This window comes from Megalops cyprinoides, chromosome 2, assembly GCF_013368585.1.
Source record: "Megalops cyprinoides isolate fMegCyp1 chromosome 2, fMegCyp1.pri, whole genome shotgun sequence".
Classification (NCBI taxonomy): Eukaryota; Metazoa; Chordata; class Actinopteri; order Elopiformes; family Megalopidae; genus Megalops; species Megalops cyprinoides.
Window position 1 is genome coordinate 12,061,028 of NC_050584.1, and position 27,244 is coordinate 12,088,271.

At 46.8% G+C, this 27,244-nt stretch overlaps 1 protein-coding gene across 1 annotated transcript in view; it reads right to left on the minus strand.

The window, feature by feature from the left end:
- LOC118796141 (microtubule-associated protein 4) overlaps window positions 1–27,244 on the minus strand; it is an 81,829-nt gene that overhangs the window by 47,886 nt on the left and 6,699 nt on the right. Inside the window, exons 3-6 of the mRNA XM_036554984.1 lie at window positions 24,179–24,369; window positions 9,051–9,164; window positions 8,308–8,409; window positions 3,617–3,763 (exon numbers count right to left, since the gene is read on the minus strand). Of these exons, the coding sequence (XP_036410877.1) occupies window positions 3,617–3,763; window positions 8,308–8,409; window positions 9,051–9,164; window positions 24,179–24,365 (550 nt within the window). The 5' untranslated portion in view covers window positions 24,366–24,369. The remainder of the gene's footprint in view (window positions 1–3,616; window positions 3,764–8,307; window positions 8,410–9,050; window positions 9,165–24,178; window positions 24,370–27,244) is intronic.

Sequence of the window (27,244 nt, forward strand, 5' to 3'; positions counted from 1 at the left end):
CCAGCTTTCATAGACTCCACATCTGAGTCGGACGCTGGGATACAGAATTTGCAGCAATTGGGGTCAACCACGGCCTATTTAAGGGAGGCTCATGCCTGCACAAACAGCACACTATAATGAGGCCATTTGGTTCTGCTCATCCAAACCGGAGCGCCCATAGCCTGCACTGCAGCGGCGGCGATGACGGGAGCAGCTGGGACGAGGGCTGGGCTCTGGGCCCGTCCACTGCCCGTGCCTCCTCAGTGCTCCACTTACTCACCCTTCTCCAACCACTTTAAAGACCCCCGCACTTCCTTGGCCTCCAGTTGGGTAGTGCATTTCTGCGCAAAATTAATTTCTGCGATGAAATATACGCACAAAGACGACACACACCAACTCGCTTTCTCAAGGTACTGACTTTTAGAGAAGCGTTGAGAGTCTGCTGTGCGAGCGGTTAGCTTAAAGGTGGCACGGGGGTAGAGGAGTGTCTCTTTTGAGCACTTCTGCAGATGCTTTTGGTTTTGGACGGGTGGCTCAATATTGGAGTGTTGCAGGTTCAAATTGACACTGTGATTCCAAACACCCCACCCTGATGACACCAGTACAACATATACTTCACTGCACGTGTAAATGTCAGTGAAACATTGAAAGACTGTGAGCGACTCCATGTGAACTGCCTCCTCACTTTTACGTACGGAAAGCCCACAACACTGCAAAATATTAGGAGTCAGGCAGGAGCTGAAATGAATGTTTGAGAAATGAAAAAAAATGTAAAAGTAGCTTAAATTTTCATATTCGTTCCTCATAGCTAGGCACAAAATACAATGATGTTAGACTGAATCTAAGATTCAATCTATACAAATCCTCTCAAATCTAAAATGGCTTCTGACCCCTCAGACTCACCCCGACTGGGCTGATTTATTCTGATTGGATGCTTCTGATACACTTTGAAACACACACCTTTGGTGGGAGTCTCAATGACACTTACATCTATATTTCAAGACACCATGCTGTTTAAAAGCACAGAGTGCTTTTCATTTCACTCAGACCTGGGCACTTGAAGCACGGCTGCTGAGGAACTAATATTGCATGTGGGGGCTTCAGAATTTGGATCCCCCTGGTGCCATTTCTAATCAAGAGAGACGTGCGGTTGACATCACCGATGACATAAACACAGAGTACGCACGCCCACCCTACAGTGCCAATATCATCTGAGCACAGAGTGTCTCAGGAATTTTTCTCATGGATGCCATTTAACCGGCAAATTATCTCACCTTAACACAGCCTCACAGACAAGGTTTTTACACCTTTACAGCATTGAAAATACTGCCAAATTACTTTGCACAAGAGGGCCAAAGGTTTTGCTCCAAACAATATGAACTGAAGGTAAAATTGTTTTATGATTGAGATGCTCTTAGTGTTATTTGATTTTTAATAAATGTGATTTAATCTTCTGTGTCCTTATAAACACAGATGAGAGAAGGGTATTCCAGGATATCTGAAGCGCTACATCGGCTTACTACGAATAAAACACAGCAACCAAGCAAATGAGTTACCCCAGTGGGATTTTTTGTGCGGGGGTGAGTCTCCCTCCCTAAGTCAGTGCAGGGGAGTCAGTCTCTGTCCTTGAGTCAACGTGCAGGACTGAGTCTCTCTCTGAGTCGGGGTGCAGGGGTGAGTCTCCATCCCTGAGTCAGTGTACGGGAGTCAGCCCCTCGAACGGAGTCAGCGTGCAGGAGTGAGGGTCCTCTCAGCCGGTGTCCCTGTGAAAGGGGCAGGCTATACGATGCAGCCCCTCTGCATGACCGGTCCCATCACTAATTCAGCAGGAGTTCAGTTCAGCGGGTAATGGACTCACTGCGGCACTTCTGCTCCAGTGACCCCCGCTGTCCGCCTCAGAGACACGCTCAGCACATGGGCGTGCTGCATACAGGCCCTGCATTTCCGAAGCTCACCACAGAGCACTGCTCCAGTGAGGAAAACATGTGTCTCACCACTAACGGTATTTTTCTGTGCAGATACAGTAGCAAGGGCCACTGCATTTCCATTTAAAAAAAAACAAGAATGGATGCAAATGGGCAATTCAAACATACATACTGCATTTCATTTTTTTTTTCTTTAATCCCTGTTTCCCCAAGCACTAACATTAGAACATATTTAATGAGATCATTTAGTGAGAGTGCAATTGTTCCAAATTTCTATATAGACACATTAACAAATAACTGCAATTAAAAAATAGTAAATGAAATTGTAAGCATGTATTCCTGGGTGCGAGATTTTATAGGAGCCTGTTTCTCCTAATTAAACAGCCATTTCTTCTGCGATGTCAGCTATCAAGCTAAGTGAAGTACATTTTGCATGTACGTTTTGCAGCGATTTTGCATGCGTTTCCATGTCACTGAATCATCACTGCCACTGAATTTGTGCCAGGAATGTGTGTTATGTGCCTAGCACTGACACAGACGTTGCAAGTAACAGTTTGTAATTCATGCTTTCAGGATCATGCAGCTGGCTGTCGATCAATACACACCCTCTCCTCTTATTTTACTGGTGAATAAGAATAAATATTGACCCGTATTTCACAGATATTACACCATGTGCCACGCACAAAAGCCAAGCTGTGGAAACTCTTTGACGCCATTGTTAAAGGCCCAATTACATTATGAAATGACCAATCCATTCCGAAATGGAAATTTCATTTCCAGAGGTCAATGCCCCAGTTCAAGCTGTGATTCTGTGATCCCAGGATATTAGGAGTCCTAGATTCTGCACACCAGCTCGTCAAACCTGCTTTCCTCTACGTACACGAGACCGCCGGAATGTTTTTACTCCATGTATTCGCAAAGCTGCCAATATGTTCTCCACCCGGCATGGAGACCACCAGGAGAAAGGCTCCACACTTCGCCACTGCACCGGCTCCCAGCTCCGCTGTGAGAGACAAAAGAGCAGTCTGGGGTTTCTAATTTCCGCAGAAATACAATATTGGCAGCCCACCAAGAGCCGAAAGTCTGTAGTGAGATACGCTCCAAATATGTGACAGTAGCCTCCATCCTCACCGTGCCCGTTACTGCTGAACTGGAGAGCACGCTGTGCTAAAGGGTCTGGATTGGACTTTGAAGTGCGATCAACCCAGCAGGGGTCCACTGCTGTAATCTCCTAATCCTCTGTAAAAACTGGACCTCGTCAAAGATGGACAGACACAGGGGAGCACAGCTAAAACTACCGCACCGTAATCCAGCTCTTCACACCGCACGGGCTTTGAAAACTGGACGTAAAAAAAGGGACGTCCAGATTAACTTGATGGCCAACGACTGTTTTCAGGAAACATGGATGATATTGGCTTATTTACAGATAAAGTGGATATAATGGAATTCTTACCCATGGGGCACATGCACACGCACGCACGCACGCACGCACATACACACACACACACACACACACACACACACACACACACACACACACACACATATATATACACACACACACACACACACACACACACTCTCACACACGCGCGCACACACATACACACAATAACACATGCACACACTGCAGAACAGGAAATCCCAGGGATTAAATGCCTGTGAGGGTGTGGCTGTTGCTTGACCACTCTGAATGAGCATCTCCCATTTACCTGCAGCAGAGGCTGGGGATGCCGGAGCCAGACCCTCAGTGGCGAGTGAGGCCGGGGGCTTCTGAGGCTCAGCAATGCTGGGGGTCCTCTCTGTCTGCAGAGGAGCCACCCCAACCTCCATCTTCATCATCCCCGGCTGAGAGAAACCTGAAATCACACACAGACAGCAGCTGCTGCACCAAGCTACACAGCACATACAGTACAGTACATACAGTACCGAGACACAGAGGAGCCCTGCCAACCCTACAGAAAATATGATCTATTGATATGAATAGGCGTGCAACGAAGGGTTAATTGTTGAATAAGAATTAGTCATCCCAGTAGCTTGCATAAGGTGTTGTTTTCAATCTCACAACCGCATTCAGAATACTGAGTGGCGTGTTTAAGTGGATCTGAAACGAACATTTATCACAGACGAGGCAGATACACTTGAATTCCCCTTTCCCCTGTAACATTCTAAATGCATTAATATGCTCTTGAATCAGAACTACTTAACAACACCTTCCCTGAAAAGCACAGTCTAAATGTCACCATTCAGAACAAAAACGAAGGGTAATGAGTTTTCCTTGTCAGTGCCACAAGGGACGAGGGAGCCGATTCCCCCTGAAGTCCTGACAAATGGAAAGATGAGGCGCTTAGGAATCGATCGCGAATGATCACTCAGACACGACGCGATGCACAAAATGGCTTTCATTTGCTTCATCTGTAGCGGTCTGACATGGATTTCTGATGGCGTTTGACACAGGATGGCAGGCCGTCCTTCAGCAGACAGTGAGCGCTGACTGCACTGTCAGCCTGGTGATTCAGAGAGAACACATGACTAAAATTCATTACATTCCAATTCAGTTCAATCTGGGATTGGCATCATACCTCTATAAAGCACAAAGCTCACATCAGAACAGGAAAATCACAGCATTCCGATAAACAAACAGGTGAGAGCATTAAATACGGAGAACTGCGCTGCACTGCCCATTGCATGAACTGTACAGATTTCAACGCAAGGTATGACTTGGAAGTAAAGGACTGCGTTGACATGAAACCAAAGCCCGAGCAAACCAAAATTTCTGTATAGACACATTAACAAATAACTGCAATTAAAAAATAGTTAATGAAATTGTAAGCATCTATTCCTGGGTGCGAGATTTTATAGGAGCCTGTTTCTCCTAATTAAACAGCCATTTCTTCTGCGATGTCAGCTATCAAGCTAAGTGAAGCACATTTTGCATGTACGCTTTGCAGCGATTTTGCATGCGTTTCCATGTCACTGAATCATCACTGTCACTGAATTTGTGCCAGGAATGTGTGTTATGTGCCTAGCACTGACACAGACGTTGCAAGTAACAGTTTGTAATTCATGCTTTCAGGATCATGCAGCTGGCTGTCGATCAATACGCACCCTCTCCTCTTATTTTACTGGTGAATAAGAATAAATATTGACCCGTATTTCACAGATATTACACCATGTGCCACGCGCAAAAGCCAAGCTGTGGAAACTCTTTGATGCCATTGTTAAAGGCCCAATTACATTATGAAATGACCAATCCATTCCGAAATGGACGGTCACAACTGACCCCAGCCTGAACATGTTAACTTCATCTGCTACCTCACTTGAACCTGACTGGGAGTGGCTGTCTGCGCAAAAAGGCTGTAATTACCAAAGCCACGAGTAATAATGAAAAGAAATCAAAATATATATCATATTCAAAAGCTTACATTTATCAAAATTACCTTTCCAGCACATCAACTTTTTTTTTTTTTTTTTACAACACGAAAATAATTCACTGGTATGTAACATTCACCAGATTAACAAATGAACAAAACACATCCTTGTTGGGAAAACAGCACACTGGTGAATAAAGTCTGTACAAGTAAACAAATAAGAATGAGAAAAATTCAGCTCAACAATACAACAAAACAAACACTGCTTTTTGAGAAAACACTTCAGTGAGAAGTTCCTCCCGTCTAAAGACGAAAAACAAATAAATTAATCCTCCAGTCGAGCTTGATATATTCTGTAGCCTTAAAAACGTTAATTTCTTTTGTGCATATGCCATTCATTCAAAATGAGATTTTAACCCAGAATTCAGACAGCAGTGCATTTAAAACCTGACAGCCAGAAACACTGAGTGTGGCCTGACCTGAACCCAAGAGCTCTAACACAATGACAGGCCCGAACCGGCCCAAAGTCAACATGTTTTGTCAGGTTCTGCCAGGTTCAGGTCAGGTTGCAGGGCTTTATTACGAAGAGCAAAATTAAAGTTAAAATGACTGCTTTCCAAAAACACAAATCCTACACGACCAGCACTTGTTATGTGTAAGCTGAAACTTAAAGCATCAAACAGCAGTTTCAGACATCAGTGTGGAAGTCTTCAGACTGTACATTTCACAAGTTAGTTACTATAACTATATGATAGTCTGCTTAGGGGCCAAGTGTCTTCAATGGCCAAGTTTTACAGCCTGTAATTCAGTCCTCCAGCAGCAAGATGGCAATGCAGCCTCCTCACGAAGCCTTACGCTGAGCAATAATTAATGAACTTCCCATGGTGGTACCTGAATCATCTCAATTACTCATTAAATTATTACTAATTATGCACATTGGCACAGCCGTTCACACAGCGGTGCTCATGGGTACTGACACATATTTAGCAGGTTTGTCAGCAGTGTTCACGATCACGTGCTGATAACAAAAATGCTTAGAGGCAACAGAACCTTATTATAAGCAAGAGAATGAAACGTTTCATCAGAAATGCTGAAATAAAAATAAAAAAAAATATATAAGAGATTACCTGTTATCATGGAATAATAATAATAGAATAACCACAAAATAGTATTTAAAAACATTTAAACCTTTAAAAATATAACCTTCAAAATTCTTCAAGAACATGTTCCAACGTTTCCAAGTTTTCCTGTGTCAACGTTTATTCATATTTCTTAATAAACTGCAAATTTTCACATCCTTAAAAAAAGTGTCATGACATTACATCATTTAGCAGACACTCTTACCCAGAGCAACTAACACAGGTTACAATTTTTTTTTCTTTTACAACATTACCCATTTATACAGCTAGATATTTATTGAGGCAATTGTGGGTTAACTACCTTGCCCAGGGGGACAACAGCAGTACCCCAGCGGGGAATCGAGCCAACAACCTTTCGGTCACGAGTCCTGCTCCTTAACCACTATGCTACACTGCCGCCCCATGACCATGTAAAGAGAAAATACCGATAATGAAAGTTTGTTCATGGTCACTTACACAGGGGGGAAAAAAAGAAAAAATTTCAATGCACTGGATTTAGCTTTTAGATGTAAGCACAGTCATTTGATCAACCCAGTTTTCTGTCATGGAATATCATTATGCTGTGAAAACATGCCAAAAGATGTGAAGAAACACTTCTCTCAGCACCCTGACAAATATGTTTCAGCCTTCCGTGCTAAACTGCCAAATACTTCAGCTTTCACCATGAATTGTTTTAAGGTCGTTCCTCTGCTGTGATCCTTCATATACGTTTTCGTGAAGCAGCTTCAGTCCAAGCAGTTCAATGTAATGGAAGGACATGGCTGTTTGGGGTTGAATATTCACACTGCTGTCAGACGGTTGTAATTTCGATGAAGAAAACAGAGTTTCTTTTCTGTATTGATTGGAAGTATTGCAATTAGGTATGGCAATTGCAATTTTTTCATGAATGTTGTTGAAGGATTTGTTTATCATGGTGTCTGCGCTGTGAACCTGTGGTGCCGGTGAAACTTGGATTTTGTGTAACTCGGCTGCTTTGGGTACATATTCACTTTGCAGCTCATGTATCACAGGGATTGTGCTTTCCTTTCCCCCATGCTCCAGATGACAGCATGCAGTTTGTGAAAATGTGCTTTCTGCAGTGAGATTTAGCAACAGTTGAATTTGACCAACAGCTGAACTTGACCTTTCATTTTGTGTTTTCACGATTTTTCAACAAACTGTTTTTTTCTTTTGTGAGCAAGTGGATATTTCTGCAGGCATTTCCGATTAAATGCTTTCAGATATAGATATGAATGTAGTTACATTTTCTATCAACATAATTCTCTAATCTAACACATTCAGTTAGCACAGGGATTTGCTGAATTGGATGAAACCCACTCTATTTGCTGTCTCTTAATTACCACTTAACGAAAGTCAGTCATCTTATGTTCTGCTAGCAGCTACAGTGACACATACTGGATTTCAGTCTCATTACAATCTTCAGACCCCCAGCTGGCTAAAATGCAAGGCCCTAACTATACCACACTATAACATGCTATGCTATGCTATACTACACTGTGCAGTAACAGTTAACAGCAACTTTAAAATGTTACAAACAAGTGACATAGTTTTGATTGCCATCAGCAACATCAGAAAGCTAGTCATGACTGAAATATTCTCTGTTCAGTCTTGTTCCGTAATAATGACCCACTTTACAATGAGTTATTCAGATGAACACAGATTCACTTTGATGTATAAATGAAGACAAGAAAGTGAAAACATTATGCAAGCCTTCAATCAATGATTAATTCATTAGAATTGTCATTTCCCTTGGGTACACAGCAAAGCATGAATGTACTGAATATGAAAATACAAAAAATACGATACACTAAAGTCATAATTAACATTACCAACATTTGAATACCACTCCCATAACGGGCCCTACTCCCAACGACCTCATATAGGAATACTGACAACAATAACCTGGGTGGGCACTCATCAGGCTGTTGTCCTGCATCTGGGGGGTGAAGGGCTGGGTGTCCCACTGATCACCAAACCCTGACATGGTCACTGGGCCTGCAGAGACAGGGAACATCTCAGAGAGAGGGCGGGGGACCGAAGGCAGACACCAGCAGGGTATGCTTAGTCAGATGTAATGAACGCCTAAACAGCAAACCAGAAGAAAGAGAATATCTAATCTAAGGAGCGCTTAATCATTTATTGTAAATTTCTCATTTGTCCTATTTTGATCATGAAATATTCATGTCTTGATTTCTTAAACATGTGATTAAGCAGTGGCCTAATAAAAAAAAAAAACCCTGCAATATCACAACACTTGCATCATTTGAATTCCCCTCCCTCAGTGTGGAGCTGTGGCTGCGGCTTTGTGAGGCTATGCGCAGTTAAAAGTCCCAACCACAGCTCAGCTTTTCTAAAAGGGACGCACCGAGAGAGCCTGATTTATGTGAAACTGCCAGCCTGTCACCTTGCTAAAGCTCCTGAAGGATACAGCAGTCCCACTGATGGAGCATATAGAACTGCGGTAAGAGGATTAAGGGCTACACAGCTAGCACGTAACGTTCACTCAGCACAGCTGCGACAGTGCGGCGGTGTCATGACTCTGCCACAACACTGCAGAAATTCTGGCGCCGGCCGCTCAAGTGACAGGAACGCACGGCGACGGAGAAGGATCCGGACGCGGAGAGGGCCGGTCTTACCTGACATGAAATCTGTTGAGAAGACCTGTTGTCCTGTCGACCGGGGCCGCACTTCCCCCTGTGGTTCCGGGCGCTGCGCTGCAACCTGTCCCCCTGGCGTCACCGCAGAACCTGCTGTGATGGGAATAAGAGTCACCCCACATTTGTTCCCCCCCCGACGACAAGCCCACACGCATTCCTTAAAATACGGCGCACTAAACTCTCACACACTCACCGTCACTGTTTCTCTGAACAACAGAATATCTATTTATCCATCTATCTGTTCCTGTCTCTCTCTCTCTTGGTGTTTGATGGGACAGTGTTACCCAAACAAAATCACTCTAGGAAATGAAAACAAATGCCCTTCCTTCTAATCCATTAGTGTCTCTGTGTTGTGTAACCTCCCTAATATGTCTGACAAAAACCAGGAGCTGCCTTTCCACAGAGTGAAGTCCGAGCCTCCCACTGATCCCACATGACAGGCCTGGCGTTAGTGGCGGCTCTTTCTGTGACTGCTTCTGTCCCGGCCCGCAGTGCTGTCTCAGAGGGCCGACCCCACCTCCTCCCCGGCCTCGCCGTTCCCCTGGTGGTGGCTGGGCGGAAATCAGACGATATCGCAGCCTCAGCCTTATCTAATGTGGCTGCCTTGCCCACAGTGAATAGGAAGCATCCTTAAAAACAACACCCCCCCCCCCACCCCACTCCGTCCCTCCCTCCCACTCCTCCCCCCCTCACCCCTTGCATCCCTCCCATCAGCACTACAGAGGATGACAGTGAGGAGAGTGGACAGGGCGACACCAAGAGCCCTCTCCCTCAACAACAAACCCGCTGCCACTGTGACGACCCAGGGCTGCTCCGAGTTTCTCCCGGGACTTTCCATCAGCAGCGGGAGTGACTAAGATCCGCAGATGCTGACCTCAAACAGATCAACGCCTGCTCTCTCTGGTGCTGCAGAGACTGCAGAGAGAAACACACCGGTGCAAAAACCACACGTCGACCAGGCTGGCAAACCTGTACAATCAGCCTGGCAGGAAACTGCCTCTGTGCCGATGTATTTCTGCACTGTGAGTTTGCTTTCACAGGTCTTGCCTCCACTGTGTGCAAGGCTTGCTCTCTTTTGATGTGCGTTGCTGTCCAAGGTGCTTACCAAAGAGGAAGTGCAAAGACAGCTACGCACAAGCAAATACGTACTCACCAGACCCACCCACACACACACACACACACACACACACGACACATAGAGACAAGGACAGCAGGATTTTAAGACATGGACAGAAATCAAACATCAACTACATCCAATCTGAATCCATTCAAAAACAGCCATCTGTAAATTCCCTCATTCATCCTTAGATCCACTGCGGTCCATTTATAATTTTTGAGATAAAACTGAAACTGAAATTCAAATTATTCTTCAACAGTCAGGGCTACCCACCCTATACAGCAACATTTACCCTCACCATACAGTCAGATTGCCTCATGTTCTCTTTTGTGTGAGGTAACAGTCCTCTCCTGCTTCTCCCAGTGTACGTGGCGTCCTCCGACGTATAAACTACAGGAGGTGCTGCTGCTGCGTGCTGCTCTGTGGGGCCGTGTCTGTCTCGCTGATACGTGCACAGACATGCCATGGCACTGTTTCTGCTAAGTGTGCAGAGAGCGGTCACTCTGCACACAACACCCAGCCGGTGTGTCTCTGAGTAACATCACCTCAGAGAGGAGGAACGCTGACCCACGAAGACCAGGCTTCAACGCTAACGATGAGGACATTATCGATGTTTAATTAAAATGGTTACTCGATGTGCCAGTAGTAGCTAAGCTCTACCGAAGCTTAAATATTAATACTATTTATAACAAAATACCACACTCTACAGGTGGAGCTTTTGAAGGATTGAAAAAGCAAAAAATAATAACTTTATTTTAACACTCATAAAATACATTTTGATCCAGCTTAATTTGTTTTGCTTACGCAATGACCTCAACCGACACGGTATGTGCATTGGAACAAAACTCTTGTCTGAAAGCTGTCAAAATACCTCAATTTTCATGTTTGCAGCATATTGCAATGTTCATATTTTAATAACACTTCAGGAAAGTGATAAGGAGGTAGCAGAAATCCGTGCTGTACGGAACATATGGGTTCCTTGATTCTCCATTGTAGCCGAAATCCTCCTTTAATGGATGGTGCTGAACTTGCAGGAGCAGCACATGGGGAGGATTTGTGCTGATTAAATCCATGTTCGTATGACTTGGCATGCCAAGGGAGGCTGGTGAGAATTCTTGGATCAATACCGCAGGAGTGCTGTAGGAGCTAAATGTCAGGATTACAATGCACTGGCTGGGCGGCCTTTAAAAAGCCAGGCTGCCGCGGCTCTGTGCGACAAATCAGAATGAGCCGCACTCAGGGCAGGGAAAGGAGGGACGCATTAATCCCCGCTTTAAGGCGACTGTCCAGGGGTGCAGAATATGTCAGCGCAGATGTGACCGCGCCCACGTGTGCTCTGTCTCAGAGAGGTGCAAGCAAAGAGCTTCCTGAGTGCCACCTCAAAATTTAACCTCGGCAACGCTGCCAAGTGACACAGAAGAGCACGTCTGATACGATCGTCTGAATGTCCCAGGAGGCCCAATGTAGCGGATAAACCCCAACTACAAAGCCAGTGAAAGGACGACCCGGGTCTCTGCGGAATGGAAATGAAACACCGGTACTCCGACAGCTGCAGGCGCTCCATCACACAAACCGGCGCGCGGGGCCCGAAATGCCGAGTCATGCTGCCAGAGAACTCACCGAGAGGAGCCGCGGTGACCTCCCATTGTTCGGTCAACAAGCTATTAGCTAGCAGATAAGCGAGCCCGGCTGAATAGCCCCGGCTTGTTTGCGAGCGTTCTGAAAATAAAACCCACAGAGAAAGGGCGAACTGTGGCGGGGGGCGGGGGAGGGGGAACTCGGACAGAGAGAGTGGCGCTCCGCTGTGGGGAGCCGCACGCTGTCCTGAATATCGTTGGTGCCTTTGCCTGGAGTCCCCACTTCCAGACTGTTACACAGTATCCTTTCTTTCCGCATCTCCGGCCGCACCCTTTCACTCCAGCTGACCCACTTTGCCGCTCCCGCGCCTCTCGCGGCGCTCGCTTTCTTGCGTTCCGCCTCTCTCTGAGGAAAACGCGGGCCGCGCTCTATATATATCCCTGTCATTATTTAGCAGGGCTTCTTCCTGAAAAGCCGGGCTGGCGGATCCAAGCTGCCTCGGCCCGGGTCTGCGTCCCCGGGAAACGAGCGGAACGCCGAGCTCCTCACACCCCAGCCTCGGCCCTGCGCTGAGATCAGCTGCCTCTGTAGGGGTTTGTGGTAATCCCTGCCGAAAACTGCAGGAAGGTAACCAAACCGTGACTGAACCGTAAATGCAGGGGACCGGTCACGAACAGTGAAAAGTACTTTACTTGTTGTTCCAGCTCTCTTGTTCACACCACTCTGTTTCGCAGTACTCACACCCATGCTGCTTCACTGCACCTTTTATACTGGTATTATATCTGTTATATCCAGTATCTACTATACTGGTAGTTGGCGCCTTTTTCAAAAATGTTACTTTTACCAATCAAATCTTTTTTACATTTCACTAATCTGAAAACATGCTATTTTGGTAATTAGTTACCAATTGCTGCCATTAGTTGCCATATACAAGGTTACCAAACACAAGATTTAAATTGTGTTTGGGAATCGCCTAAATTAAATGCGTCCCACCACAGACAGTAATCGGACTCAAACAGGGGCACAAAAAGAGCAATTAAGGCACACAAAGTTAAGTGCTGGGATTGACTGTGATTGTTTCTGCTTTAGAGGAGAGCACAGTGAATTATGTCTGTGTCATGTGGCCTCCTGGTGTCCACTCCTGCACCGTTCCTGGTCGATAGAACTGGGAGGATCCGCACGTTGAAAGGGCCGGTTCTGGAAAGAGTGACACACGCCGCTTCCTCGCTGACGACACCCCTGAGAAACAGGAGAGCACACGAGCAAAATTAAGCCTGCTGTTTTAAGCCCCCCCCCCACACGCCCCTCCTTTCGCTGCAGCTCCACCGTCTTCGGATCACCGCTCGATGTGTTAAGGCCTGCGTCTCCGCACCGCTTCACCCCCGAAGCTCCGCATAGCAGCCTCTGGAAAAATACCCACAGACAGGCAGAAGGAGACGTCTCCTTGGGCTGCGTACGGGAGCAGCGCTCAGCTCAGAGACCCCCCCCGCGCCATGCCGTCTATGTTCCTATTTGCAAATCTGCCTCTGAAGGCCGCGAGCAGCCCTCCACAGCGCTGGATTGATCTCCGGCATTTATCTGACGTATTAAGGCCGAGTGTTACATAATTTTCAGGGCTTAAAACATTTATCCTAGAAATAAGAACCTATGTTCAAAAAAAAAAAAAAAAAAGCTGGGATATTAGTCCATTTGGCTGGGATAATTTTTCCCCTTCAACTCTAAGAAAAGTGTCTGCTGCACTGCTGCGGGGTTCAAGCGATGTGCTGGGGGGGGGGGGGGGGGGCAGCGAGGATGAGTGTGACAGGGAGGCGTGGCCTCTCCAGAGGACAGAAAATGCATCACCAGACAAAATCACATAGAGAAAAAAAAGCCCCGAATATTCCATGATATACATTCCAGCCTCATATAAGCTTCTTTTCAGTATTCCTCCCAGCCATCTGAAAGCAACACATAGGGTGACACACAAGAGAATCTTAGATGATAACTTCCACCTAAGCCGTTAATGCTCTGCCTGTGCACACATGTGTCACATCTGACAAATCGGAGCCGATCTCAGTCAGAGCGCTAAAAAAGGTGTTGCTGTTTTCAGTAACTGACCTGAAAACCGAGTGCAGGCAAGGACTATGGAAGGGCTTTGAACAGAGCGGTGTGATAAGGGCTGAAAACAGAGTGGACAGGAGTGATCTCAGGAAACAGCTGACTGATAGATGCACTCTGGGTGTGACAGCGCAGAGTGACGGGGAGCTGCACAGAGAGTGAAGCTGGGTGGCGTGGAGATGTGGGTGCAGCTTCTCCCACATGCACTCTGGTAGAGAAACGCGGCCATCTGAGCTGCTGTCAGCCGAGGATTGGCACATTGTACCAGGTATTCCTCAGCTGAGCCGCAGTGACAATATACCCCATATCTCACTCACTGACACACACACACACACACAAAATACTGACATCTCACAAACACTTCCCCCTGACACAACCACACACACACACACAGACAGAAATACACAGAAATTACATGGACACCTATCTGTCACCCCTTCCTGCCTAACACACACACACACGCGCACACACACGCACACGCACACACACACACACACTGACAAGAGTCTCTCACCCATAAGTACATCACACACACTCACTCACACGCACACGCACACGCACTGACAAGAGTCTCCCACCCATAAGTACATCACACACACAGAAACACACACGCACACAGATAAGGAAAGACTCGCTTTCACACCCACACACAGAGGCACAGTTCCGTTGCCTGATCCTCCCTCTCCTGGGACTGTGGGTGAAAAGGAGCGCCTCAGCACGCTGCCCATCTCGCTGAGCTGTCGTGCTCTGACTTCGACAGCAGCCCCGTCTGTCAAACTCATCCTCACAGCCTGTTCAGCCTGTACACAAATGAATCACGTCTCCGGTCCCTCATCCCCCGCCCCCCTCTCCTCCCCAAGCCCTCGGACGTGAGGTCACAGCGGCCGCAGCGGCGTGTCAAACAGCAACGGACAGCACACAGTGTGAATCTCATCCAGGGCTGAGAGGGGGGGGGGCCGTATCTGCTGTCCACAGCTTCAGAACGCATCAGGGCTCCGTTATTCAGGCTCAGAACATGCGTGAGCTCACACACACACATGAAACGCCTCCTGGAGCCACGCCTGTTAAGCCTTTCCGTCGATGCGCTGAGAAACTGCTTTGGACAAACAGCTCAGATGAAAGGCCTGCTTGGCTTCAGATCTACCTTACGTGTGAGTTTCTTCCTGACTGGTGAAGAACATGCATAAATTCCTGTGGATTTATTTACAGCTCTATATGTACTGTTCTGAGTTTTTTTTTTTTTGCTCAGTCTCTTTGCTGTGTTCAGTCACAATAGAACTCCAAAAAACCCGCATCACAAACGTGGGGCTGTCAGGCTCCATCTTGCCATTCACACAGTTCATCTGGATCTTCTTCTCAGTCTTCATTCCAGAGTGGCAGATTTGAAAAGAACTCAAGAGTGCCATTACATAAGAGCAGGAGAGCTGTTTGATTGAGAAAAGCATTAGTCAGAGCAGTAAAAAGGTTTAGACTCTCAAAAAAAAAAAACTCTTCTGAAACTCAAAGGCTTGTGAAAAGGACAATCTGCAGTAATGTGGCCCGCATCGGTCGCCGTGCTATGGATTCCTTTTTAGGTCTATATTGCGTGCGCGTTATGTTTCTTTATTTATTTATTGTCACAGGAGCAGGCAAGCCCCATTAATCAGGCTCGCCGTGAACCCAGCTGGAGGTGCAGCGGCTCAGTGTAGGCTTGCTCCTTCCTCTCGAGAGGGGAGAACCAATCCCTGATTAGGCACATCTGCTGCGAGATAGCCCAGCTCCAGCCCAAAGTAGGCCAGGCTGACCCACATCGCTCTACCCCCAGAGACACCCCTGCCGAAACAGCCAAACGGAGCACTGCTGCACCCCCCCCGCACTCCCGGGACAGGAGCGCGTGCAGCCACACCCACACACTCATGGGGGCGCTGTGTCCCTCTTTTCACGAAACAAAATGCCAAAAATAACACGTTAGGATGTACATAGGACTCCACGTGTGTGAGGCTTTTTTAAATGTTGCATAGTTTACAGAAATAACTAGTGTAAAACTACAGGGCAGAAATGTCAAAAAACACCTTTAGATGGCACTGTGGGAAAAACTCTCAGGTTTTCCCTGCAAAGTAAGGCAGACAGAGGCAGTAGGGAGATACAGTGGAACACCATATATTCTACACTTGTGGGGAGTAATCGTTTTGCAGTAACTCCATAGCTAGTTTCTGCAATCTGTTTTTTAAATGGTTCTGAGTGATTGCCCTGAAAACTGGTGTGAAGTGGTACATTTGCTACAATTACAGCACATCAAGCCACTCAATGACTGATGTCTCAGTACATCATTAATATGCCATTTCCACAAGATACTAAGGTCATATTCAATGGCACCCTGCAGCAATCAGTAACGTAACTGATCAAGTACATTAAATTTGGTCAATAATTCGTCCACTTTGCTGAATAAACTAAAATGCAACAAACAATTGGGCAGAACCGATCAGGGATCCTTTATGAGAAGTAAGATATTTAACTTTTCAAACAAACATTTATGTAAGTCTTTTAAGTGAAGTGGTTTGATAATGCTAAAGGTCTGCTGTGCTTGAATCTAAGAGTGCATGTACAGTGGGGGAAGACAACTTCCATTACCGTACACTGCCTGCGATCTTTGAAAAGCAAGGGCTAACGTCAGTTATATAATCACAAAGGAAAACTCTCAACTAAACTACGAAACTAAAGAGCCTTGTCTCTCGGCATCCTAATAATGTGCTATTTCTCAAGCCACAATCTGATGTGAGTTTTGTAATCAGGGAAAAAAAAAAAAACAAAACCAAACGCCATCTCTGTGAGTTGTCCCCAAATATTCAACACACATAGCACATCTTTCTTTATGAGGTCGAATTGGGAAGGAAGCGTGAAAAGAAGAGAAGTCAAGACAAAATCTAAGGACACACTTCTGGAGAAAAAGGAATGAATCCAGAAGGCTCACTTAAAAGATTGCAGAGAGCTTGCAGTATATTCCATTAGGGAAGAAAAACAACTTTGAACAAACCCTTGTACGTGTGTTAAGAGTTTATTAGGATAGTGTATGAACAGACAAGATTATAAAAAGCACGCAATATTTCTATACACTACAGCAACAGGTGGGATCGGAGAGCTTTGTAAATAACAGGGAGAGTCTTACATCAGAGTTACAGAAATGAGATGTTGACGTCACCGTTTACCTGTCCCTCCTTCTACGACAAACGACGGCTGGAATTACAATTACACTGCTAAACATCCTGTAATTTACCCATTTTATATGTGGTTATGCATTATATTGTCTTTACAATTCAGCAGGCAAGAATGCAAACAAAAAATAAGAGCCAAATTTTTTGAGCTAACAGAACAGCAGTACGCATAAGTTTGGAGTGAATCTACCTTTAATCGTCTCAGTGTCACACTCTGCACACAAGATGAAAAATGAGCAGAAATTTAAGATGGCATTGGAAAACTACAAGGCCAAACTGATGAATACGCTACACAGAGGCACAGTGGCAGAGTAACCCGCAGGGGTGAGGCTTCTGCCACAGGTGCTGGTAAAGTAAGGAAGGGCTGAATGATGCTTCCATGTTGTAGAGATAGTAAGGCAAGTGTGTGCCTTTGCAAATTACGAGCTACTTCAGTCAGAAAGCAAACTGGGGGAGAGTTCACTCTGTAAGAGTGGTGAAAACAGCTGGCCCAGTGGAAAACACACACATGCAGTGATGATGATGCTGATGATGTACTGGTTGCCCCTTAAGATTGCCCAAATTCACAAGACAAAACACTAAGCAATGCAAAAGTGCAGACACACACCACACACGGCCATATGGGATATTGTCTTATTTTAAACCATTTAACTACAGGACTGTTATACCTGTCTGGCGAGCACACAGACTTCAGCGCTTGTCTTCTTCGGGGGTTCACTGCAAGTGCTAACCAGAAATGGGCCAAGGCTAAGCACTATTCCCAATGCAAAGCTGGATGTCTAGGTTTCAAGACGGACGTGGGGACAAGCTTGGCCCCTTCTGTGGTGTTTCATGAGTGACAGAGCAGAGACTCATTAGATTAACCTGATTAGAGGCCCATTGCACAGTGAGGACCAGGACAGTTACAGCCTCATACTACTCAGAACGGTTATCATTTGTTAACATGCATTTTGAATTCAACACACTTCCAAATATAATACGGAGAATACATGTTTAAAAAAAAAAAAATCCAGAAACACACCAAGGCAAAAACTGGTATTGGCTATAAAGGGCTGTGTGCGTGTGTGTGTGTGTGTGTGTGTGTGTGTGTGTGTGTGTGTGTGTGTGTGTGTGTGTGTATGTGTGTGTGTGTGTGAGAGAGAGAGAGAGAGAGAGAGAGAGGGAGACAGAGGAAGAGTGGGACGGAGGGGTAGAGAGAGACTAAGAAAAGACAAGAGACAGAAAGCAGCCAAACCCTTATGTATTAAGAACCGTCTGTCATTCACAGCCACCGCAGTAAGACTGCAGGGCGAAAACACACAGACAAACAAACAGCCAACCCCATAAAGAGAGCGATCGGAGGGATCCCAGAAAACAATCAAACCACACACTGTAAACTATAAAAGCGATCTCATCATAGTGCTGTGGTAGAAAACAGCCTTGAAGCAGTAGTTATATAAAAACAGTTCAGACAGGGTGATGACAGAGGACGCTGTTGTCGGCAGTGTTATCGATTGTGTGTTGTCACAGGCGGGGACGAGAAGCTGATGCCTCGGTGTCTGCCTGAAAAATCCAGAGGGGTCTCGATGTGACAGGAGACGGCTGGACACCACGATGGTGGTGTATCGTACGACTGTCTGTGCGCTGCTTGGAATTTGGGGGAAAAGGAGCAGGAGAGGGGCGACAAAATGGAAATAACACACTGCTGGCTCTCTTTAGCGAGCGTTTTCCCTCCTTTCCTCTTTCATGACCCTGTGATGCGCGTTGGTAATCCCCTCTGAGGGTCTGCGAACTCTCAGCTCATCCACGAGCTCTCTGCCTGATCTACCCGTTCCTGCCCCAGTGCCACCCGTCGCACATTACGCCCAACGAGGCTGAGTTCCACAACAGCTGAGAGTTAACCGTGTTCTGACTACGGGTAACTGTGCCAAGTCAATCCACTTATGTTCTTCTGGTCGGCTGGGCGGTGATTGGTGGGAAGCGCGGTCAGAACACGGCTCGAGTCAGAGCGCTGTAGTGTGCGCGTGTTGTCTGAAGTGAACCCTCCAACAGCACCGCGCCGCTAAGATAAGAAGCGTGTGCCGGAGGGCCCAGGGCACAGATAAGAGGCGGACACGGGGACGGCCTGGTGTGACAGTACCCTGTCACTTCTGCACACGTCAGCTCTTACCCTCAGCTAAAACGCTTCCTCTAGCGTCCCGCATTACACGGTCTGCCGTCTTTCTCTGAGGGGACAATGCGAGCGCGTTCGGGTCGGTGATGTTCGCGCCGCGGGCTGCTCTACCGGCGCTTTGGTGTGAGCGTGCGATTTGGTTTTGCCCCTCTCCTCGCCTCCTCAGCCCAGGATGGAGTCCCACAGAAGGAGCTGAAGGGAGGGGACAGGGGGGGCAGAAAAGCCCCCCCCGGGTATCAGAGCAGCGTGGGGGGGAAGAGTGGGAGGTGAGGGGGGGGCCTTCGGGGGTGCTACTCAGCCTGCAAGCAATGACAGACGCAGTGAGGGAGAGGGTTAGGGGCGCAGAGCGGCAACTGGGGGGATCAGTCAAGGCTGTGGCAATCTCTAGTCCTCTGGAAGCGTAGGTTTGGGAGAGAGAAGACAAGAGGGGACCAGGAGGAGGGGGGGGGAGAGGGAAAAAAGGAACGAAGAGGAATGAGAGAGAGGAGGAAGGGGTGGGATGGAACGTAATGAGGAAAAACAAACAGGAGAAAGAACATGAGAGGGAATGGAATAAAGACGAACAAAAAAGAAGAAAAAGAGGACAGAGGTGAGAGGAAAAGGAAAGAATAGGAATGAATGAAAGAGGGAGGATGAAAACCAGCGGAAAGCAGACAGTGCCAATCAGGGATGGTGGGTGGGCATGATTAGGAGTGGGGAACAGGGTGTGGAGTGGGAGGTGGCAGGGCGGGTGAAAGGTGGTGGGGAGAGAATAAGAATGCTGGTTAGTACGGACTCACATCAGAACTGGATCTGCCCACACCCCCCTTGCCCAAAACTGCATGCATGGCAAACACTCCCCAGTAAGCACTATGCTCCCCTCCCACCCTCTTATTGCGGAGTCTGCTGGCTTTGGCTTGCCACTCAACTTCTCAATGAACCGGCCTAGTTACCTATTCCTCCGGGTTTACTTTCTTTTCAAATGACAACTAAGTGATAATGATAATTCATAGATTTGATGTACAAACTTTAACAAACATTAAAAACCTAAAATGCAACAGGGAAAAAATACAGTACATAGAGTACAACTTTAGGAACAATGGCGCCACCCTGAGGACACTCTACTTAAGGCACCTTCCAAAGATCCCATGAAACCCCTCAAATAAGACATTCTCCATAAACTACTGGAGAATATTCAAACAATATTTGCTTCTTATTTAACTTCAGCAATGTAACTCCAAAAAAGCTGCTGTTGTTTTGTCCAGCTTATAAATGTCAAACCGGTTAATCATCTATTGAGATAATCTCATTGCTAAATAATTGAGAATTTGGGTGACAACCAAAGCCCACAGACTGGACGAGCCCTCGGGGACCTTGTGACAGGCCACAGTCTGGCTGTACGGCACAGACGCCGCCATCATGCAGCAGAGAGGTTTCTGTCAGCCCCGGCATGCAGACGTGACGTGCCAGCGTGCTCGGTGACATCACGGCGGCAGTGGAGGGCACCCCGTTACTGATGCGCCAGCATTCCGCGGTCACATGCGCGGACCCGCCGCCGCGGCAGGCAGACACAGGCAGCCGGCTCTGTTCAAAGCTTTTTGCTCTTACGAAACAGGACAGGTGTGGACACCGCGTCGCCACGGGGCAGCAGGGAGAGCACCTACTTTAAACTCACTGTCAAATCCGCACGCGGTTTCTGAGCAATTTGCTTTAAGAACATTTCAGTATGGACCGAACAAAAAGCTTTGAAAGGGGTCACAAATCTTACACATAGCAAAGAGTCAAAACGACCATACGCACATGCACGAGTCTCCTCTCTCCTTCCTTAGTGTAACTACAGTAAGAAATACACTTAGGGGCGATATGTCAAATTAAGAAAAAATGAAGCTAAAAAAAAAATTTAATGAAAAATAACCGTATTCCCACAAATGCACACAACACATACACACATGCTATTCAGAGACGACACTGTACTGTCACAACACCTTGTAGAGAATCCACTATACACTAAAACCCCAATATGCATAAATAAATAACATGAAACATAATTAAAAAAAAAAAAGCTTCCTCATGGTGTCAACAGACTCATGATCATGACCTCCACAGACTCCCTGCTGCCTCCCACTCCCTCTCTCAGGGTGTGTCTGTACACTGGGAGATGGGATGGAAGCCATGGCTGCAGGCCCCAGAGGCGCAGGTTACAAACAGTAAACAGAATCCTTGCCTAAAAGACTACGTGCCCCTGCTTCAGCTTTTAACTACAGACAGAATAAAGTTGTGGTGGAAAATCAGCCCTCTGATTTCAGTTACACACAAACCACCGAGCGTTGCAAAGTCTCACTCATCTCACTTAAGCCCTGCACCGCAACTACAGAACACCGAATTCAGCAAGGACACCGGGTATCATTTATTTGCTTAGCAGATACTATTCAAGCTTCTTAAATTCTGCATCACACTCATTTTGGACAGTGGAAAAAAAAAAAAAGCGTTGTACAGCAGGTCTTCAGTCAAGCAACCGACTGCTGAAAACCATTTACATTTGGAATTCAGATTATAAATGGCACATCTGCCATATCAATGTGGAACCGTAAGCAAAGAGGAAGTGATGTTCAGCAGCAGTGAACACGGCCGTGGCTTTGAAACTGCTTAAGAAGCACAGATATAGAGGCCGTTGAGGGCTAAAAATAGAAGGTGAGGGTAAATCCGATGTGGCTGAGTGGGCAGTCAGAGAGAGAGCTAACAGTGAGAGCTGTGCCTCATCAGCGGGCTGGATCTAAAGGCAGCGAGCCTTTTTAAGCACACCGCTGACGCGACAGCGCTAACGGAGGGCAGCTGCAGGTGAGGCTCGCGTCTGCACGCGGCGATCTCTGCGTCACCGGCGTGGCCCGGGATATCTGCACATCTGCACCGCCGGAGCTCACGGCTCGTTAGCCCATCTGCGGCGGCGCCGGGGCGGACAGCGCTTCAGAGATTAGCGGACATTGTCATCCCGTCCCAATTCATTTTCACATTGTAGTTTTCCATCACGCTCACTTCATACCGGCTAATGGAGGGGTGAGCCAGTGCCTTTCTACCCACGTGATAAATGCCCAGTCCGTAGTCTATTAGCATGTGTATGTAAACCTCTAAATGGGTACATCAGCTTTCCAGTGGGGAAAATGTGCATATGCCCAATTATTTATACTTATATTTCAGGATTTTAAAAAATTGACAGATGCAGCCCAGGGAGATATGACTACTCTAGGGGGCAACAAACATTGGTTTTATCTATGACCCACTAAAAGGCTGTAGAAAACTCTTTTAGTGGATTCCAGAAGCCATGGATATTTGACACCGTAACTGACAGTTAACCTCCAAACATGGAAGCACTAAACAGAGGCTTTTCTGTGCGACAGATGTTCACATACAGAAAGAGTGCTGTACTGCTTTGCTTACAGTATAATGGAACACACTACAAACCAGGTATTCAAGAGAACAGTAGCCTATACTACTACATACTGCTGTTGGTATACTACCGTACACTTCATATCCAACTTCCAGAAATCCATACTATCTAAACACCATGCCATTTAAGCACAAACACCCAAATACAACCAAAAAAAAACACAAATCAGAAAGTACCGAACTGAGCAACAACAACAGCAAGAGCACGCACATACATCCAAAAAAAAAACCTGAAAGTATCGAAGTGAGCAACGAAGACAGCAAACAACATAAGAGGTGAAATGTCATAAGAGACCAGCTGGGTGGGATGTTCTGGCGGTCATGGACTGAAAGAGGGGAATTTTGGGGGTTGCTCTTACCGGGTTTCTGTGCCCCTTGGGCCTCCTGTTCTCCATTTTCCAACACTGGCTCTGCATCTAGTCACACACACATGCACACACACACACACACACACACGCACGCACGCACAAGTGCACACACACACACACACACACCCACACATATATGCACGTTACTGCACAAGCCAACACACACCCGCAACACCCTGCATGGACACGGTCACGTCCCGGCGCTCTCACCCAAGCAGTTTTGTGGCAGACACACATTCTTACTCCCTATGTGAAGACGGCACAACCGCAGCAAGGCTAGAGCCACTGACACAGTGTCTGGAGAGATACACTGGGACTGCAAACTGACCACCAAACAGGGAGTCACAGACTCCTCGTGGACGTCCCTCAGTACTATTCAGCTGTACCTTTCCAGGCCGTCCGTACACGTACATACGCATTTACAAACCTATTAGTGCGCATGTGAGTCTTTGTCACAGCAATGCAGGTGTGTTGCTTAGGGCTACAGCTGCAGAAATGCCAGCCCTCTGCTAGTCAGCTCAGACTGCACACTGCGGCCTACTGTAAAGCACGATTCAGTCTTACAGCCTCAAACAATGGCCAAGGATCAACTCTTTCACTACTTATAGTGAGCCTCATAAGAAACAAAAGGCCTGTCTCCGAGGGCTAATTTGATTTGAGCGTTTGAGATCGGCTCACAGGTACGCGCTGTTCAGCGCCACCTGGTAATGGTGAAGGGTGGTGAAAGAATACAGGGGATTTGGAGCACTCTCTCCCTCTCAGTGCTTAGTCACCAGAAGTCGTTGATGAGATTACGGGAACAATGAGAAGTAATCTCATTACCTGCTCAGGAGGATGTGTGGCTTCGCAATGTGAGCGTGCCCTCACACCAGCTGAATGATGTCATCTGCCCTCCCCTTTCATATAACGTGCTCTATAGCGGTATGCAGCGGTTGTCGTTAATACCGTTATACATATCCGCATTAGTCATAATTCTTTTCTCCTCTTACAAACGTTGATATGAGCGATATCATGGCCCATTTACACTATAGTGCATACACCTCTAACTGTATTTTTACCTCCATTCTTGGTTATGTTTCTGGGACAGTCAGAATTGCCACTAAACACTGCCACATTGCCTCTGTCCAAACTGGCCCTCGCCCCTGTCCTCTCCTGCACCGTCTGCTGCCCCGCCCACTCACCGTCTCTCTTCTCGTCCTTATCCAGCAGCGGGATGTAGTCTGTCTTGCCCACGGTTTCCCCCACCTGGTCCTCGAAGGTCTCGGCCTCCAGGGCGGCGACAAAGTCCCTCTGAACCATGTTTTCAGTGCCAGACTGGGGCACGCTGTCAGTCAGAGCATCGCTCAGACTCAGGTCTAGGTCTGCCATTGTCCTGGAGCACAGAAAAGAAAGACAGGTGGCAGAAGGGTCAAAGGTCAAGCGCCATTCACAAGGAGTACAGAGGCTGCCTGGCCCTACAGCCGAATTCAGGATGGTGTCTCTATTACTGGGATGCATTTCACCTTACCTTTACTCCCACACTAATGACAACAGTGCGTGCTATTTACAGAAGTGAGGAATAGGAATACAACCTGTCGATGTCATGCTGCTCCTGCAATGTCTGGGGCATATGGGCAGCAGTGTAGCATAGTGGTTAAGGAGCAGGACTCGTGACCGAAAGGTTGCTGGTTCAAACCCCGCTGGGACACTGCTGCTGTACCCTTGGGCAAGGTACTTAACCCACAGTAAATATCCAGCTGTATAAATGGGTAACATTGTAAAGAACTGTAACCTATGTAAGTTGCTTTGGATAAAAGTGTCTGCCAAATGAATAAATGTAAATATCAAAACTTCAAAATGCTTTGTTTTGTGTTGCCAAGTTTGATGATATTTGGTGTCCAGACAACACAAAGCACATTTGAGTGAAGCTTAAAATGTCTGCTGCCATTGTCCAAGCCTGATTAGATCCAAATCTCAGTTGCATAAACATGTGAAAATGACATCTCCATGCAAGGTCTAATGGGTGGGGCAACAGTCACGTCTCCATGGATTCCAGCTGATAGCACCTCATGAGTGGCCACCAGGGGTCAGATTTTTACCAAGACCAAATGCCACCATGACAGCAGCCATGGACCGGCCCCGGCCAGGGACGTGACCAGATGTTAACACAGCACACATCTTCCTTAATGCTTATCTGCAGAATAGGGCTCTGCGATATGACCAAAATTGCCTATTTCTTATTACATTTTGAATTATATACTCGACATCTAAAAGGTACTTACTCATATTTGGTTATTTTTCTCCTTTTATTTAGAACCTTTGTGCAAATTTTCTATTAACCCTTTCACACGTACAGTCACACCGGTGTGATTAGCCGTTTAGCACTAATCACTAGATTGGAAAAATTCTAGCTAATTTGAGCTTTGGGGAAACAGCGATTTAACGTTAAAAAATAGCAAAGGCTAACTGAAAACTATGAGAAGCTTAATAACGCTAATGAAAACATAACGAACCATGTAACGTAACACACAGCATAAAAATAAATTATGTGCGAAAGGGTTAGGCATGTAAAAAAATATATAAATGTATAAAATATAAAGAGATAACTAGAAAACACTTTTCAACTATAGCTCTGTGTCACGTTCACTCTCCTCCATGTTTGTTTGTGTTGGCTGTCATTACCCGATCTGTGCCTGTTGCCCGATCCGTTCTGCCCATGCGCACTCGTGCACATTTCCTGCCTGCATCCGTGCCGTGTGGAAGAACGCAAAGCGTCGTCCAAATGACGAAAAATATTGCTGTAAAGCGTGCGATTTGAGACACGACGAAATAAACGATAGAGCATGATATGAATCGACAGATGTTTTTCAATCGTCACACGATATATGTCGTCATATCGCACAGCCCTGCTGCAGAATGCTCGAAGGACACTCCCTGAACACCACTTTCCCTGCCTGAAATCCAGGCCGGCCGGGTAGCCTCCAATAGGACGGGCTAGATGTGACAGCGCAGTGGTTAAGGAGCAGGACTCGTAACTGAAAGGTTTGATTCCCCACAGGGGCGCTGCTGCTGTACCCCTGGGCAAGGTACTTAACCCAGAATTACCTCAGTAAACATCCAGCCGTATAAACGGATAACATCGTTAAAAAAAACCTGTAATTGTTGTAAGTCGTTCTGGATAACAGGGTCTGATAAATGGCAATAATGTAATGTGCTGTGAAGCCCGCCCTTGAAGGCCTGTTTATGTACGAATACCAAACTGTAGTCAGAGACCGTTTAGTTTAGGTTTGATAGTCAAGAGTTTTTTTTCAGGAGTGACTGTGTGTGAGTGACACAAATGACACTCCCTCCATTTCTGTCACTAATTTCGCCAGGCTCCCGGCCTACGCCATCTTCTTTGCTTCCTGCCTGTCCCCGCACCGCACCTCTGCCCCCCCCCCCCCTTCCTTTGCCTCCCGATGCCCTCAGCTGTCTGAAATCTACCCCTAATGTTCTCCCTCTCCCTCACTTCCTCAGCCAGGGGGATTAGGACAGCATGTGCCGATGGTGCATCAGACAGTGGATTACAGATGGCTGGGGCACGTGAAGACCCACAGCACAAAGCCTTCCGTCCTCTACACCTCCATTAAAAATCCAAAATTGGTTCCTAATTTCACTTCACGTGAGGGTTTTTTGAAATTTTGTCTAGTAATTTTTCCATATCTACTACTGTCCAATCAATCATCTTGTTTTCTCACCTCTCCCTTCTTCTGGTTATCCTACCCTCTTCCTGTTCCTGTCACGCATAGCTGGACACCTTGAGAGTTGCTCCTTGCTCAAAAAAGAAACAGCATCTCCCCCTGGTGGAGAGCAAGGTCACAGCAACTGAAAGAGAAAGGCCTGAAGAAGGAGAGGGAGGCTAGGGGTGTCCTCAAGAGGTAGAGGTGCTGTCTACAGAGTGAAGGTGAAAGGCCTTCATCACAAAGCACCTCGTGTTTCACCCCGCGCTGCCCGTCTACCTCACTGCGCGCATCCCTGTCCGTGTCTTCCTGATGTCACTGTAGTCGTTGCTCTCCATGTGACCTTGACTACGTTCAAGGCCCTTGATCCACGGCACTAAAGCGAGTCCTGAAATGCACTGGAACCCGAACCCTTAAGTCTAGTGTGCAGCGTTTCATCCCCGGCAGCACATAAACTGCCCCAGCGGTCACTTCCCTCAACCGCAGTGTCTGATGACGCGCCCCGGTTGCCTCAGAGACCCCACTTTTATCATGCTGAAGCTTCAGATG